Source organism: Myotis yumanensis, unplaced genomic scaffold (genome assembly GCF_028538775.1).
Source record: "Myotis yumanensis isolate MYYU_CA2020_CCGP unplaced genomic scaffold, mMyoYum1.0.hap1 SCAF_13, whole genome shotgun sequence".
Classification (NCBI taxonomy): Eukaryota; Metazoa; Chordata; class Mammalia; order Chiroptera; family Vespertilionidae; genus Myotis; species Myotis yumanensis.
Window position 1 is genome coordinate 30,231,235 of NW_027223764.1, and position 16,622 is coordinate 30,247,856.

The 16,622-nt window shown below is 34.0% G+C and overlaps 1 protein-coding gene across 1 annotated transcript in view; it reads right to left on the reverse strand.

The window, feature by feature from the left end:
- PCDH15 (protocadherin related 15) overlaps window positions 1–16,622 on the reverse strand; it is a 632,895-nt gene that overhangs the window by 132,933 nt on the left and 483,340 nt on the right. The window contains exons 21-23 of the mRNA XM_070432784.1: window positions 16,026–16,142; window positions 3,543–3,683; window positions 1,562–1,674 (exon numbers count right to left, since the gene is read on the reverse strand). Coding sequence (XP_070288885.1) covers window positions 1,562–1,674; window positions 3,543–3,683; window positions 16,026–16,142 — 371 coding nt within the window. The remainder of the gene's footprint in view (window positions 1–1,561; window positions 1,675–3,542; window positions 3,684–16,025; window positions 16,143–16,622) is intronic.

A 16,622-nucleotide genomic window follows, 5' to 3' on the forward strand; every position in this document is an offset into this window, starting at 1 on the left:
ATTTGAATATTGCATGGACAGCTTTTAACTAAAGGAGAAGACTCCTTGGTTGAGTGTGGTAAATATTCCCAGATGGATCACTTACCTCCTCCTTCAGTATTGTAGCCCCTGAACTAGCTTAATATTTTTAAGTAGTTCTTAGAAATTATCAGAGCAATAAAGTCTACATTCTAGAATATGATAAAGTGTTCTCTTATATGATATTTTCTTCTAATTGGTCTTTAGATAGAATAACTTACTAAAATATTCTGGAATTCAATACATCTCCCATATTCCTCACTTATAATTTTGTATATGCTGAGTCTTTGGAGTGCAACATCTTTCCACATTTTTATTCAGTGACTTATCTCTACTTTCCTTCAAGATACAGCTCAACACTATGTTGATCATGTTCACACACAGTTACCAGCAAGTGTGTCTCCAACATGCTTCCTTAGTATTGTGAGCTTCTATTATTGTATTTTATTTTTCATATAGTTCTTTATTTCTACACATGGTTGAAAACCTCTGGAATGTAATGACTGGCTGCCTTTTAATGCGGGAAACGTATTTATACGTTTTACGTTGACTGGTAGTATATACCATAGTATAAACATATTTATACTATAGTATAAATACGTTTCCCGCATACAATATGTTAATGCTATGGCCAGAATAAGTGAGTAGTAAATATGCAGTATATAGTGGGTCTCCTGAAATGTCTGTGAGAAAACTATCTCCTGTGGGTGCTAACATACTAAAAAAAGTAGGTTAATGTTTTAACTGGAGATAAAAATAAAACAATGGAGAAGGGGCGATTGGGAGGTAATTCGATTTAGATCAGGCCCTGAGAATGAGGTCTTTATTTTGGGATTAGTGTCCTGACAAGAGACAGCAGAGCACTTCCCCCCCCCCTAGTGAGCCCAAGTGAGAAGGCAGCCATCTATACGCCAGGAAGAGAGTCCTCACCAGAATCTGACCATGCTGGCACCCTGATCTCAGACTTCCAGTCTCCAAAACTGTGAGAAAATACATGTCTACTGTTTAAAACACCCAGTTCATAATATTTTATCATGGCAGCCTGACCTAACATAGTGTACACACTAACTCTATAGCTATAAATATGTAACAAACATTATACACATACACACATTATACTCTCTCTGTGTGCCTCTTTTTCTCTTTCACTGATTTTTTGGGAAATATCATTTCTGAAACATGCCCAAATAGGGTAAAATAGTGTGTCTGTCAATAGTAAGAAACTAAATGGCTGCTTCTTACCATTGAGACCATTAGTTATATTTTAAACCCCCAAACACAATGCTGTATTTTTCAAAGCTTGCTTTAGTTACTTGTAAAGGATCCACTCATCAAAGCATTAGTAAAACTAATATTATTTCAGTAAAGTGTTATTTTATCTATATTAACTTTTAAAATAAATATAATGTTATGCCAATTTAGAGAAGCTTAGACGAGAATTGGGAGATCACTTCATTGATAACTTCATATATCACATCAATGTTTAGAAGCCAAAACAAAGCTAAGCCCTTTATTAATTACAAAACCCAATGGGAATCAATACCTGTATTCCTCTTGTGTGAAACGTGGGATTTCTCCAGGATGTAAGACAAGGATTTTCACCACGGCACTGCTGGACATCACAGGCTCACCATCATCAAACGCAATAACCACCAACTTAAAAAGTAATGAAAATTCACGTTAAAATTATTTACAACAAAACACTTTCTCATTTTTCCATATGTGCTTTTAATCACTGGACTGCCTGATTCTAGGAGGCAGAACACTGAACACCAGGTAGCAGGCAATGTACTAATGTATGCTACATGTATTATTTAATCTGCACAAAACCCTGCCAGGTAGATGTTATTACTTTAATTTGTGAGATGATATAACTCAAATAAATTGAGTTAGTAACTCTATGATAAATAAAACTACCAGTAAAACAGTTATGTTATATCTCCCGAAGATAAACTCCCATAATTTCACTGTGCCTACAGTGAAAACATGTCTTTCTAGGCACTAACACATTTAAAAAGTGTTAAATTCAGTCACATCAATAGCAAAAAGCTAATTAGCTTGCATATATAAGGAAATTAATTTTTTCCAAAATGAATTAATTTTCTGCAAGATTATAGGCCAGAAGTACTTACTCTGGGGGATAAAATTGGAAATGTTTAGACTTTAACACACTTTGAAATACACTCACTTAAAAACAATTTCAACATATAAAACCAAGTTTACAGCAGGAAGTGTTCAAATAATGCAAACTAAAAAAGCTTTAGTCTTAAGTGTAATAGCTGTATAAGATTTATTATTAAAATAACTTTTATGATTTATCATTTTCTTTGATAACCTACTTTATATCTAGAAGAATTTTAGTGTTTATGGTAAGAAATGCTAAACAATATTCAAAATTATGTTTCTCCAGAATATAATTTTGAAAGCTACAGATTACTAATCTAAATTTATTCAAACTAGATCATGAAACCATAACCAAGGATCATCTGAGAGCCATATTTACCTTTAGATTTCAATCTTACAAAGAAAATAATTATTCCAAATACTGATAAAATTATGTGAGACATAGTATTTATTGATAGTTGCAATGTTAACTGATGAGTATTTGATTGAAAAAAATGGAGACTATTATGAGAACAATCAAAATGTGTTGGATGCCTTTACTTATATTAGGGTTTAGATTAGTTTTATTTTGATTTATATCAGGTAATACTGGGGTGGGCCTTATGTTTTCTGTGCTTAAGGGTTGTAAATCTTTTAAGTCAAGCAAACAACTCAGGCGCAGAGCTGTTTGGTTTCACACAGAAACATACGCTTTATTACACCACTAAACTCTTTGTAGAGCCAAAGGCTTTATTCACAGTAAAAAATTTTATTCTAAGTAACTATAGAAAATGGACACATTCAACAAAATAGATTACTTATGGGAATAGTGAGGGATAATATTATTTCACATTTTCTGGAAGTATAACAAATCATGAGAATATAAACTTGATCCAGCAATTCTGCCTGCAGTTATTTAAGGAAAAAAAAAGGCAAGTGGCAAATGATAATTGCAAAAGGAGTTTCATGAAAGCAAAGATTAGTATAGCAAAAAATTAGAAACAGCCTAGTTATCCAACAAGGTATAAACAAACAAACATAAAGGATAGTGTATTCATACAACAGAATATTATGCAACCATAAAAATAATAGCATTAATAGTATTCATTGGTATGTATAAGTTAAAAAAGCAGTATGAATAATATTACCATGTTACTTAAAACATGTATTTGTATTTAAATAGAAATATATCATAAGGATAGAGAGTAAAATGGTAAATTCTAGTTATCTCCAAGGTGTGAAATATCGAGTGATTTTTTCTTTTTATCGAACTGTATTATCAAAGTGTCAATGCAGTTAAAATGTATTGTTAGTAATTTTAAAATATTAAAAAGAAGAAAAATAGAAAGAAGTATGGTCACCTGTTAAACCAAACTTTCAATAAAAATTAAGCATCTAATAGACAAGTAAGGAAAACTAACCTTAAAAATGGTCGTAGGTTCTTCATTAAGATTGACTCGAGTTATTACTGTTCCAGAATCTTCTTCTACATCAAAAATACTGGCAGGATAAGGAGACTGGACACCATCTACTCTATATCTCACACGACTTGCAGGTAATCCCTACAATAAAATTATATATATATATATTATTAATTTACAGTCACACAACAAACACAAAGTGTAGTGATAATGTTAAAATGATTTTTAAAAAGCATGGCCTTTAAAAGTGAAAAATCATATTTCAATTTTCCATAATTCCAGGTGCAGATGTAGCATAATCTTCATTTCATTCCAATAACTCAATCTAAATTAGCGAAGAGTTTTTACTACATGTCATTCAAAATTAAGTAAAATAATAAAATAATGGTTGACTTGACTATCCTCTCTTCCATTTGTCTTTAATTTTATGAATCTCAACTTACTCCCTAAACACCATATCTGCTAATATCCCTTCAAAAAGATTCGAGTACAGTAGTAGAAAAATGAAACCATCTATCATAAGGAAAATTCTCCCCGCCCCTTTTTTCTGGATTGGGTGAATGTAAAACATGATCTCTTCCCTACTTCTCAGCTTCGGTGATTATATTCCATGTTAATTCCTATTATAGTTAATACATTCTGATATGAAGCTCTCCTTTAAAAAAATTATGGAATCCTCTGAATTTTTCTAATAAATAAATCCTCATATGATCTACAGTAATAGGTTATAGATGATGTGTTCTTACACCAACTATATACTGCATGATGTAATAAATCTGAGTTACACATCATTGAACAAAACTGAGATATTTTTAGTAATATTTTTAGTGATTGCAAAAATCATAGATACATAGATAATTTTCTATATGGTATAGAGGATCTCTAAGAATCTACTTAACTCATAATGTGGTTAAATTGTTGACAAGTTTTCAATTTTAAACCCATCAATATCTGGTCATAGATACTCATCCATAGCTATTCACATTCATCTCTCAAGATGATAGGCAATGGTGAGAAATACATACTTATGTACTATGGGCTCATATTTGGTTAAGTGGGGAGGTGCACAGAAAAACACCATGATCTCATATTTCTGATAAAGCTATCAGAAGCATGGATGTACCAAATGAAGGTGCTAGAACTAGAGCACAGATTTTCAGAGTTATAGTCAAGTGGATTTTATACCTCTCTACGTAGACACTTAAATAAGAAAATGTAATATGCCTAAAAATAGTTTGATTTGTAGATATTACAGTGGTTGTGTTATATGTGGAAGCTGATCTGTTATATTATTTGAGTATTAGAGTGACAAACTAAAACAATTTATGTGTCAAGATTTGGGACATTTTATTTTAAACTCAAAGGGATAAAAGTAGGTATGTATCATTATTAAGTGGAATAAGTTGAAGATGTCTTTTAAAACAAAATATCCTGTAAAAATTTAATTAAAATTTGTACATACAGGGATTTGCAAAAATAGGTTTACTGTTTTGAAATAGGTTTCAGAATGTGAAACACGGAGTTTATTCCTGTATTATTAATTATTAATTGCTCTATTATTTTCTATAGAAACAACTGCAAACATACTTTTGCCCACCCCTGTACTTATTTGGGGATATTTTAAAGACTCTATTAGCATGATAGTTATATGAAAACTTGATTTTCCAATTAGACAATGTCATGGATGACACCAGAGTTACTTCCAGAGTCCAGGCATTGGTATCCTAAAGTTCACAAATGATGAGGATACAAGCACTGTCCCAGACCAGAGGCAAGGTGAGGCATTTTTGCCATGAAAGCAAGACTGAGGTGGAAATAGCAACCAAAATCTGTGCCTCAATTCACCATACCTAAGATCTGGAAACAGCCTAAGTGTCCAACAGTAGATGAATGGATTAGAAAACTGTGGTACATCTACACGATGGAATACTATGCTGCTGTAAAAAAGAAGGAACTCTTACCATTTGCAACAGCATGGATGGAACTGGAGAGCATTATGCTAAGTGAAACAAGCCAGTCAATGAAGGAAAAATACCTCATGATCTCACTCATTCATGGATAATAAAGACCATTACAAACTTTTGAACAATAATAGATACAGAGGCAGAGCTGCCTCAAACTGATTGTCAAACTGCAGTGGGAAGGCCAGAGAGAGTTGGGGGGCAGGAGGGAGGGGAGTAAGAGATCAACCGAAGGACTTGTATGCATGCATATAAGCATAACTAATGGACATAAGACACTGGGGGGTAAGGGAGGCCAGGGGATTGTCAAGGGCGGGGGCGGGGGGGAGGACACATATGTAATACCCTTTGTAATACTTTTAGCAATAAAAAAAACAACACACACACACAAAAAAAAACAAAATCTATGTGCCTGACATTCACTAACTGTTTTCATTTTTCGTTAAATACAAGCACCAACCCACTGAAATGATCTTATTATTCTTATATGGAAATGAGGTTCAAAGAAGTTAAGTAACTCCTTTATGTAACTTAAGTCTTAAAGGATTATGTATACAATATAATTTTTCCTAGTTAAACACAAACACAAACACTAGTAACATTAGTCAATAACTTAATGGGACTCTGGGTATGTTTGCCAACCCTAATAGCCCCAAAGAACGACATGATTTATGACATCTATTAAATGAATTAATTAATTTGTTTGTTTGTGTATTAGGCTTCTTTCCAAATACAATTTGGAATAGTATGTGACTTATTTAAATATTGTGCAGTTTCCAAAATGTGAAAGGCATGATTTCATCACTGTGATGTCCTTTTATCTACTAAATTTGACATATGTAAAACTTAATAAATATTAATATGAGACAAAACAACTAGAATGGTAATTTATTTAGTACATATGTAGTAATTTGGTGGTATACTGAGATGATATTCTGAGCCTGGCAGTTTTTCTAGATAATGGGAATATGACAGACCAAAAAAAAAAAAATCCTGTCACAATTCTGCTTATGTTAATTTTTTTAAAACTAAAAGTAACATATTTCTATACAATAACAAGGCATATGTAACTAATGTAGCTGAATAAATGTAAATTTATATAAAGAAAACGTAACCTTGAGATTTCAACTATTTTCTTTATTACTTAGTACATTTTTACTTTTAATTTCCATTCTTATAGTTAGTGTCAAGCACAGTATGTTTTGACTTAATGATGGTGAGAATGTAGTTAATTACTACAGAAGGTAATTGCAGATCTGTGTGAAAGATGTTCTAAACCTGCAAACATAAGGAATTTCAATGAGACTATAATGGACAAAATAATAAATGCTTACTATCAGGGGATACCTGGATTTAGTCATTTTTCTTAAATACATAATTACCAAGAAATTGCTCAGACCAATGCAATTTTCTTCATAATAATGGCAATCGCATTTTGTCAGGAAATACTAACCCTATTATTATCATTACACATAAACATTAGGTAATTTGTTTTCAAGCACACAAAGAGTTTTCTCTCTGACATGGTTTCCAAAATTGTTTTTCCTCAATATCTTTGAAATCAGCTAATCTGATGTATTCTGTAACAGTGCGATTCACAAAATTTCTCAAATATGATTTAGCATCAGGGAATACTATAAAGTGGTTTGATTTGTGGTTGTTGTTGTTCACTTATAATTTTTTTATTCATTTAAAAATTTTAGTGCATTTAACTAGATGTTAAGGTCTACTTAAAAGAGAGTAGAAAAAACTGCAGTCAAACTCTCCATGTAACCACTGAGAGGATCATGTGCTTTTCTTTCTTCCTCCCCCCCAACACTGCTTTTAAATTCTACATGTTTGTGTGTTTTTTTTAACATATTTTATTGATTTTCTACAGAGAGGAAGGGAGAGGGATAGAGAGTTAGAAACATCGATGAGAGAGAAACATCGATAAGCTGCCTCCTGCACACCCCCTACTGGGGATGTGCCCGCAATCAAGGCACATGCCCTTGACCGGAATCGAACCTGGAACCCTTCAGTCCGCAGGCCGACGCTCTATCCACTGAGCCAAACCGGTTAGGGCCCAACCCTGCTTTTAAACACCTGAAGTGACCACTATGCTTTGACAACACAGTGAGTTGAAGCTCTTAAAGGCAAGGTCCTTATGTCATATATTATTAACTTAACATAATGTCTGCATATAGTTCAGTTTCTACAGATATTGTATTCACATAGCTACTAAAGATTTTAAGAAATATTTGCTTCAAGATTATTTACCACTAACTCTTTTGGGAAATGTTTTTCAAAGGCAAACATAAGTCAATCTCCTAGAGACATCAAATCATATATTTCTTTTAACATTTCTTCATTTGGATACATTTTTTAAATGTATAAGGTAACCATGGGGGCATATTTAACTTCCTTTAAATTATATTTTACTAAAATCTCTGTACCTGTGGTCCAAACAAAATAAAACTTCCTTCACAAAAACCAACTTCCAAACCAAGGGAACTTAAAAGTAAAGATGAACTTGAACTAGAGCTAGTAATTAGCAACCCTATCCTTTCTGTCTTAAAATCCTCCCATTTTTCTTAGGATGAAACAAAACATCTTGACACTGTCTTTGTGGCCACTAGACTGAATACAATCTGACTCAGGTGTATCTCTCTACCTCCTTACAAAATTGCCTCCTTTGTTTTTTAAAACTTATTTTTTTCCCTCCTACTTTTGAGCCTGATTCTTCTGTCCAGAATCATCCTTGAGTCACTACACAAAATCAGACTCCTCGTGCCTGGTTTTACAGCACCCTAAACATTATTCCTTAAAGGTTCCGCAGTTGTCATTTTTATTGACTTGATTGATTTGAGATTAATGTCTATGTCTTTATGTTTGAAATTCTAAGGCTAGAAAACGTGAAAATTTTAATCGTTAACACTTAATGTAGTGCCTTAAATACTGAGGGATTTTTATTTTGTTTGGACCACATGTACAGAGATTTAAGTAAAATATAACCAATAATTTATGGAACATTTTCATCAACGGATCTGCCAGGCATATTTATTTCTCATTTCTTTATGTCAATTTATCCTCACATCTTGTTCCTACTTAATATAACTTCCTCCTTTTTTTCAAAAAGGGCAACCATTTTAATGCACTTAAAGAGTAGCTTTTTACTACACTGTTGTGGTGCACTGCATGATTGTTCAGCAAATATTCCTTTTCTCCTCCCCCCCCTCCCCTCCCTCCCCCTTCTCCTTTTTTTTTTTTAGCTCTACTTCTTGCCCCACTGATTTGGGGCTTGGCCCTGTGACTTGCTTTGGTCGATGGAAGCTGAGGGACTGTGACACAACCAAAAGTCTCAGATGTGATCATGCAGTTAAGCAAGTTCTTTTGTGATCCTGTCCTTCACTATGTGAACAGCAAGTGGCTCAGTAAAGGATTCCTGAGGAAAGAAGCATGTGAACTGGACATGAACTCAACCTTCAGCCTGAATCCAAGACCAGCCAACCCAGCTGCCTCACAAAATATAATTTTTTAAAATAATGAACTAGTGATATTTGGTATTGTTTACTCTGCAGCATTTGGGTAGGTAAATCTAACTGGTACTACTGTGTGCATTTTTGCTTTTTTCTAACTTTATGTAATGGTATTTTTTTCTTCCTATTCTGTTATTACATTGCAATTTTGTTGCTATATGTTCATAAAATCCTGCTGTGCTAGAAATACACACAGGCTACTTCACTGTTAATAAAGATCACAGCTACATGGGAATCCTTTTGATATCAGAGTCCATAACATAACTGTTAATGCTCCTGTCACTGAAATTTTCTTGAATGCTTTGAAATCTGGATTCCAGAGAAATATTTGCACTCCCATGTTCATGGACACATTACTCACAACAGCCAAATTGAGGACATAACCTAAATATCTGTAAGTGGAGGAGTGAATAAAGAATATGTGGGATAGCCTGGTGAGTGTGGCTCAGTGGTTGAGCATCAAACCATGAACCAGGAGGTCACGGTTCTGTTCCTGGTCAGGGCACACGCCCAGGTTGTCGGCTCGGTCCCCAGTGGCAGAAGGCAGCCCATCAGTGATTCTCATCATTGATGCTTCTATATCTCTCTCTGAAATCAATAAAAATATATTTTTACAAAAGAAGGAAAGAAGAAAGAACTTGCAAGGTGTATATTGTAAAAACTTTAAGACATATTTGAGTAAACCAAGAGATGCAACAAAGCAAATATTTTTTTCACTCCAGCTAGAGAGAAACTCTTGATTCACTTCTGATTGTGCTTTTATTCTGTCTGTGATATTCAACCCCAGGCCCAATCACTGTTAATTCTTCTATTTCAATGGCTTTTAAGTGTTTATATTTCCCCCATTTTCATTATTAATCTTTTCCTTTTCATGCTGAAATGAAAGCAATAGCTGCTAACTCACCTCCTGGTTTCATTTATCTCATTCAATGATAAAAGTGTATCACAGGAAATTAATTGTTCTAATATATAGCTTTAATTTTGCCTCTGCCCTGTTTGCAAGTCATTAGTAAGCTTCTTCTTCCTATATAATAAACTGTATTCCATAAAACATATCTTCCATATTTCCTGTCCCCAGATGAGTAGCTAAAAACAGCCTTAATGCATTCTTTTAATAGCTAACATTCATTGAATCAGTTCCAATCACTGCATACAAATTCAGGAACAACTGATGAACGTTTTGACTGAAATTTTTGGATAGCTTTTCTATGCTGATTTCTTCTACCCTCGAATTCTGACCCAGAGCAGCTCAGACCATACCGGGGCACCTTCACTCCTTGGCACCTTTCATACACACTCACATGGCTTCATCTCTGTTTCTCTCTTGCCATAGTCTTATTTGTGAAGTCCACACTAAATGTTTTCTGATTGATTTATTCATTCAATAAGTACTACAAAGTGTTTATATTGTGGCAGGCACATGTTTCGTGTGGTCTACCACCTAACAATAGCTATCATTTAAGGAAATGGAATATCAATGAGACCAAGAGTTACCATGGCCTGGCTTTGAGGGTGTTAAGGCCAAGAACCCAACTTCTGAGAAGCCAAGCTACTCTCTTTTTCTTTTTTCTTTTAATTGATTTCAGAGAGGGAGGGAGAGGGAGAGAGAGATAGAAACATCAGTGATGAGAGAAAATCATTGATCGGCTGCCTTCTGCACGCACTCTTCAATGGAGATTGAGACCTTAACCCAGCATGTGCCCTGACCAAGAATCGAACCATGACCTCCTGGTTTACAGGTCAATGCTCAACCACTGAACCATATTGGCCAGGCCAAGCTACCCTTTCAAAGGCACTGTTCCCATTTTCTCTGACAAGAAATTCAAAACAAAGGAAATTATTTAAGCCATAAGCCATCATTTTAGCTGATAAGCATGGCAGTTTCCTAATCAGCAGAGCAACATTTACATCACTAACAGTTAAAATCTAATATTGATTTCAAGTAATTTTAACATTATAATTATTCTTGAAAGAAATCTATATGCTATAAAAAAGGAAAGAAAATAACACAGATTCTTAGAGTACTTCCCATTGCCTTTTCTTGACATTAACTATGTATTAACTTTCTCATAAAGCCCTCCCTTTTGTACTCATTTACACTTTCAAAGCTAATTATAACTCACTGTCATTGTAAAGATCAAGTCCCGACTGTTTCATGGTGTGCTTTCAAATGAAGTATTTAAGACCAAAGGGACTAAGGCTGGGGTTATATCTTCTCAATTTGCACAAGCTGGCATGCATTATGAAAATAGTTCTTGATTATTTCCTTAACACCTTTGGTGTGAGGAAAACAAACAAACAAACAAACAAACAAAAAACCCACTGTGCTGAGTACACTGCCCCCACATGCTCCTGAGTCAGCAATTTGGTTTGTAGGCAATGATGTTTAAAACCAAAGTTTTCGCAACATTGCTAGCAATAACCTAAATCAATACAGCATAACAACACAAGTCAGTATGTGGCAAGTGGTGAAAAATAGAACTGTGGAGGTGTCATTCGGAAATGATAAAGGACCGCTTATATTATTTGGAGATAAAAATACAATCTTATAACACTCCTGGCTCTGTAGAGTTTTAACTATTGCACAAAAAGCAAGCGGTAAATCATGGATAAAGACACTTGGTTGTTGCTTTCATTTTACTGTTATGCCCTCTACTAACAGACTGCATCAGAATAACTATTTAAAGGTTAAGCATTTTAAGCACCATAATTATCTGCCATTACTTGGTGATGACATGACATTTTAGTAAAACTCAAGGTATGAATCATAAATGAAAAACCTGACCATCTTTTCCACTCTCTAGAGATCAACAACAGTGCCCTTGAGTGAGTGAGGAGAGTGTAAAAGCCACCCGTGAAAACACTTTAACAATAATTCCTCAGGTAGCTTGTTTGAACTCCGAGGATTAGTATATCTCTCAAAATCTCCAAAGAGGGGGGGAAATGCCCCACATACTGCAATTATTTTCCTTTTAGAGAAATCCTTGGGAAAAAAAGTAGAGTGAGAATACTTATTGATTTTTAAACCAATTACTATTGAGCGAGAACATACAAGATCATTTTTATGAAATACATTTAATTCATAAATCAATATAAGAAAAGAAAAAAGGAGTCTTCAATGTCTAAATAATTCTTACACCAATACAGGCAAATAAGAGAGTTTGTTTAAATTGCTAATATTAAACATGTTTCAATTACTGCTTTACTTTAAACAAGAATCTTATGAATTCCTAAAATGCGTGAAGTAAAAAGAATGATATGAAAATGAAAAGGTAATACTTCTAGGTCCCTCAGATTTTCTTGGAGATGAGCAAAATGTAAATTTCATTCATTTATCCCACTTTTTCCTTCCCATGTGCTCACAGAGGACACTATTGTGTCAGGCATTTACTGGGCCCACAAAGAGAACTTTTGTATCATGGGGCGTGAGAGGTAGCTTCAGAAAGAATAAGTATATGCAAATGGAAATTACACTTGCAGTTTTATGTTTTGTGAACATTTGGAGTAAGACATCTCTGCTGAGCAGAAAGAAAAAGTTAGCAATTTTAAATATCCAAAACGATTAGTCATTCACTGTTCACATCGATGCTGTCACAAAATCAAGGCAGAAAATCAAAGTCCTAACAGCTTTAATTCAATGGGAAGGAAAAAAAAAAAGTCCCTTGAAGATTTTTCCCTTCCCTCGAGAGCACTTTCGTTTTGCACAACATGCATTTTATAATTTTTAATTTATATTCAGCAACAATGCTCGCTCTGGCTCTAAGACCTTACCCAGTTTCTCCATCTGATACTTCAAAAGATTTTGTTGTTGCTATTTTCTACTTTAAAATGGGTGGTTCTCACTTCATTCAAAAGAAACAAGATGCCTTAAAAAATGCAGCCAACCTCTAGAAATGAAATTATTATTGCAGAATTCTAACAATACCTGCTATAGAAGGGTGCAGAAACTGTGCTAAGCATATGCACCACCTCCCTTAATTCTACAGCCTTTAAATAGCCAAACTGAGGCTAACACACTACGACATTTTCTCAGGGTCACAAATAACTAAATTTCTAAAGAACTCTTAATTTGTCAATTCTGAAGAGCATAGATATAAACATTAATTTAATCATTTATTTGAATTATTCAACCAATTTTTCTAACAGGCTATTAAGTACCAAGCATAGAGTTAGATGTGGGAATACAAACTCGAGTAAGTTGTGATTCCTGCCCTAAAGGTCATTACTTTCTAGTTTGGAAAGGAGACCTTTATGTAAACATATGTCCCCATAGATACTTATAGCCCCAACTTAAAGAGCTGACAGAGGAGATGTGAAGGGTATGAAATTGAAACTATCTTGTAATTAATACATGCTTATAATAGGAACAAGTAGAAAACACTTGACAAGTTCATTCAACAAATACTTAGTCTGTATTTAAGACTCCAACATAAAATAATAGAAGTAAAATGAGATCATAATATTTTTGAAAACTGTGTACTGTAATATTTCTTTCTGAAATTTTTCATGGAATTGAGCTTTTATTTCAAATTGGTATAGGTGCAGCCAAATTGGAACTATGCTTATTTAAGGGGCCCAATTGGCAGCAATAATTGGAGAACAGGCTGAATATTGGTTATACCAAAAAGACTGCTAGTGTTTTGAGGATTAAAACTGAGTCTGATATCATACATATTCACTAACCGAAATAAGGTATCCTCAGCATTCCAACTGAATGGCTGGCAATCACCTTCCATCTAATAAAAAGTCAGGACTATATATTTAATGTTAAAAAGTACTGGGAATGCCAACCTAAGAACTTTCAAAGAAATGTGGAATTTGAGCCTGGTAAATTTCCATGAGAGAGGCAGGGTATAAAAACAGGGTCTGCTCTCTAAATAAATAATATAGCTTTATAAAATGGACAGTGGACTAAAGACAGCTTCTCTCATATCAGTACAGTGACCTGAATGTCAAACTAGGTAACAAGGTCACAGGTGCCAAAAGTAAAGTGAGGATTTTGCCATCTTTGAGATCTGCCCCACATTGGTGACCAGCAGGCTTACTTTTAGTCTTTCGTCATTTATGCCACTAACCTTAATATTATCTTAAATTCTGCACTGATGAAAATTTCTCTGAAATCTGAATCTGCTAAGATGCTGTGTCTGATTACACCATTTAGCCCGTGTGTTACAGTTTCTATATGCAGTTCCTTTTTCTCTGTAAGTTTGGAATCAGTTTCTGGGGAGCAAAACCTGATTTGCACAATGACCATTATGGAATTGGTGTCCAACGCATGTCTTGAATAGAACTGAATGTACATTCCTAATTTGAAACTATTCTGTAACTTTGAGAGTTTACTTAAAAGGCAGACAGATCACCTATTTCACATTTACCATCTCTATTAGTGTGTTCGACTATGACTCCGTTTATATGTGGAATCCAATGAACAACATAAACTAACAAACAAAGTGGAGACAGACTCATGGATACAGGGGACAGACTGACAGCTGTCAAACGGAAAGGGGTTAGGGGCTGGATGAGAAAGTGAAAAGATTAAACAAAGAAAAAAATGAAAGACCCATGGACACAGGCAACAGTATGGTGATGACCAGAGCGAAAAGGGGGTTGGGGGAGGTAGAAGAGAGTCAAGGGGGGATAAATGGTGATGGAAAGAGACTTGACTTGGGGTAGTGAACACACAATACAATATAGAGATGATATATTGCATAATTGTATACCTGACGTATATATAATATTATATAACAATGTCACCCCAGTAAATCCAATTAAAAAAAGACTATGACATTTTGCCTATCATATTTCCCGAGATGTAATAAATGTTTCAAAGACATCATAGCATACTCAAAGAAAGGAGCTTCTGAGTGAAAGTTCACTGCTTTCACCTTAACATTACTATTTCCAAGACCTCTTAGTCAAAAAGACTTTATATGATGTCACAATTGAAGCTAAAAACTGTTATGACTGCTGTTCACCTTTATTAGATAAATAGCAGTACATAAGTACTATTTATATTAGGAATATGAAACAGAACTTTAAAACCTCTTATAAATTCATGTGCTTTATATATTTTTTCACTTTTCTAAAATATGTTATTCAACACCTTTGATATTTTTATAATATATCAGCCACTGACTTAAAGGTGTGAGTTCACTCCAGTAAAAAAAAAATAAATAAATACATCTTCATCATTTGGTCATTATGAGAATAACTAGCATTTATAAAGTACTCAAATTATTTTTAGAAAGCATTTTATACAGATACTATCACTTCTATATTCTATTTTTAATGCATTAGAAAAACTTGCCTCATTTCTGCTATAATATTGTTTTAATTAAAACCCCTAAATCTTGAAAGGCAATTTGGGATATCTTAATAAGGTAAAATCCTTGATAAAAAATAATTTATTTTTTTTAATGACAATTAAGTATTTTTTCTAAGAATTTGATATGCATCACTTTTACTTTCATAATTCTGTGATATAAATGGCTTTTTATTTAAGTAGTGTCACCCATATGTAGTGTCATCTAAAAGTGATGTTAAGATATTAGTTTACCAAAATTAACACATTCAATATGAGTATTATATGTTGATTTAGAGTTTGATAATAAAATAATTATGCATGAATATAATGGAAAACATATAAGGATAAAAACTACCTTTACTAAACTTTAACTTTTCTAAATAAAGAATCCAAATTATACTGGCTCCACATGTAGACAATTATGTCTCTATATATTTATCATTAGTACTAGATGCATTGGTGAATAGTAAATTTTGAATTATAGTGAGACAAAAAGCTTATCCTTAATTGTTTAACTTCAACAATAATCATTTGAAATATAGTCTGTACCTGTAGATGCAACAGGTGAGAGAACATAAAATGGGTGAGTGAACAGAATGAAATACACAAACAACACGTGCTGCCTTGGGAACTGGGTCATTCACTCGCGAGCATTAACGGTTTCCTTACTACGGAATATTGGTCAACGTCCTTTACTTACAGGAGGGTCTGCATCTTCAGCATAAACGCTTGTGATCGGTGTACCCTTGACAGCATCTGGAGCCACGATCCCTTTGTAGATGCGTTTACTAAACACTGGAGGGTAATCATTCATATCCTGGAAAACACAATTAAGAGGTTAGTGCTTGGACTGAAACTGGGTTAGGTACCCAGTTACTTGACCGGCTCCATCTCTTCATATCATACAACCTATTTGCCACTGTCAGCCTCAATCCTCTCTATTCCATTACTCTCACTTCAGAATGGTGCCCCAGAGGATATTGCCTGCGTGCCTATACATTATTATATGTATGGTATCAACAGAAGGTCATTCTGCTGGAGTAAACATTCCATCACCCTCTCCCCCATCTGCAAACCAAATACACCTTCTAGAGACTGGAGTATGGTTTGAAATGTTCTCTAAAGATACTCTTATTGAAATGATGTGTTACTGAACTTTGGAAATAATGAAAAAACAAATTATATAAAAAGTGCTATCCAATGAGACAAGTATAGAAGATGGTGTTTTTATGTTTGTTCCGTTGTTACTATTTTCAAAAGCACCCCAATGTTTCTGTTGCAACTTCAAATTCTTTAT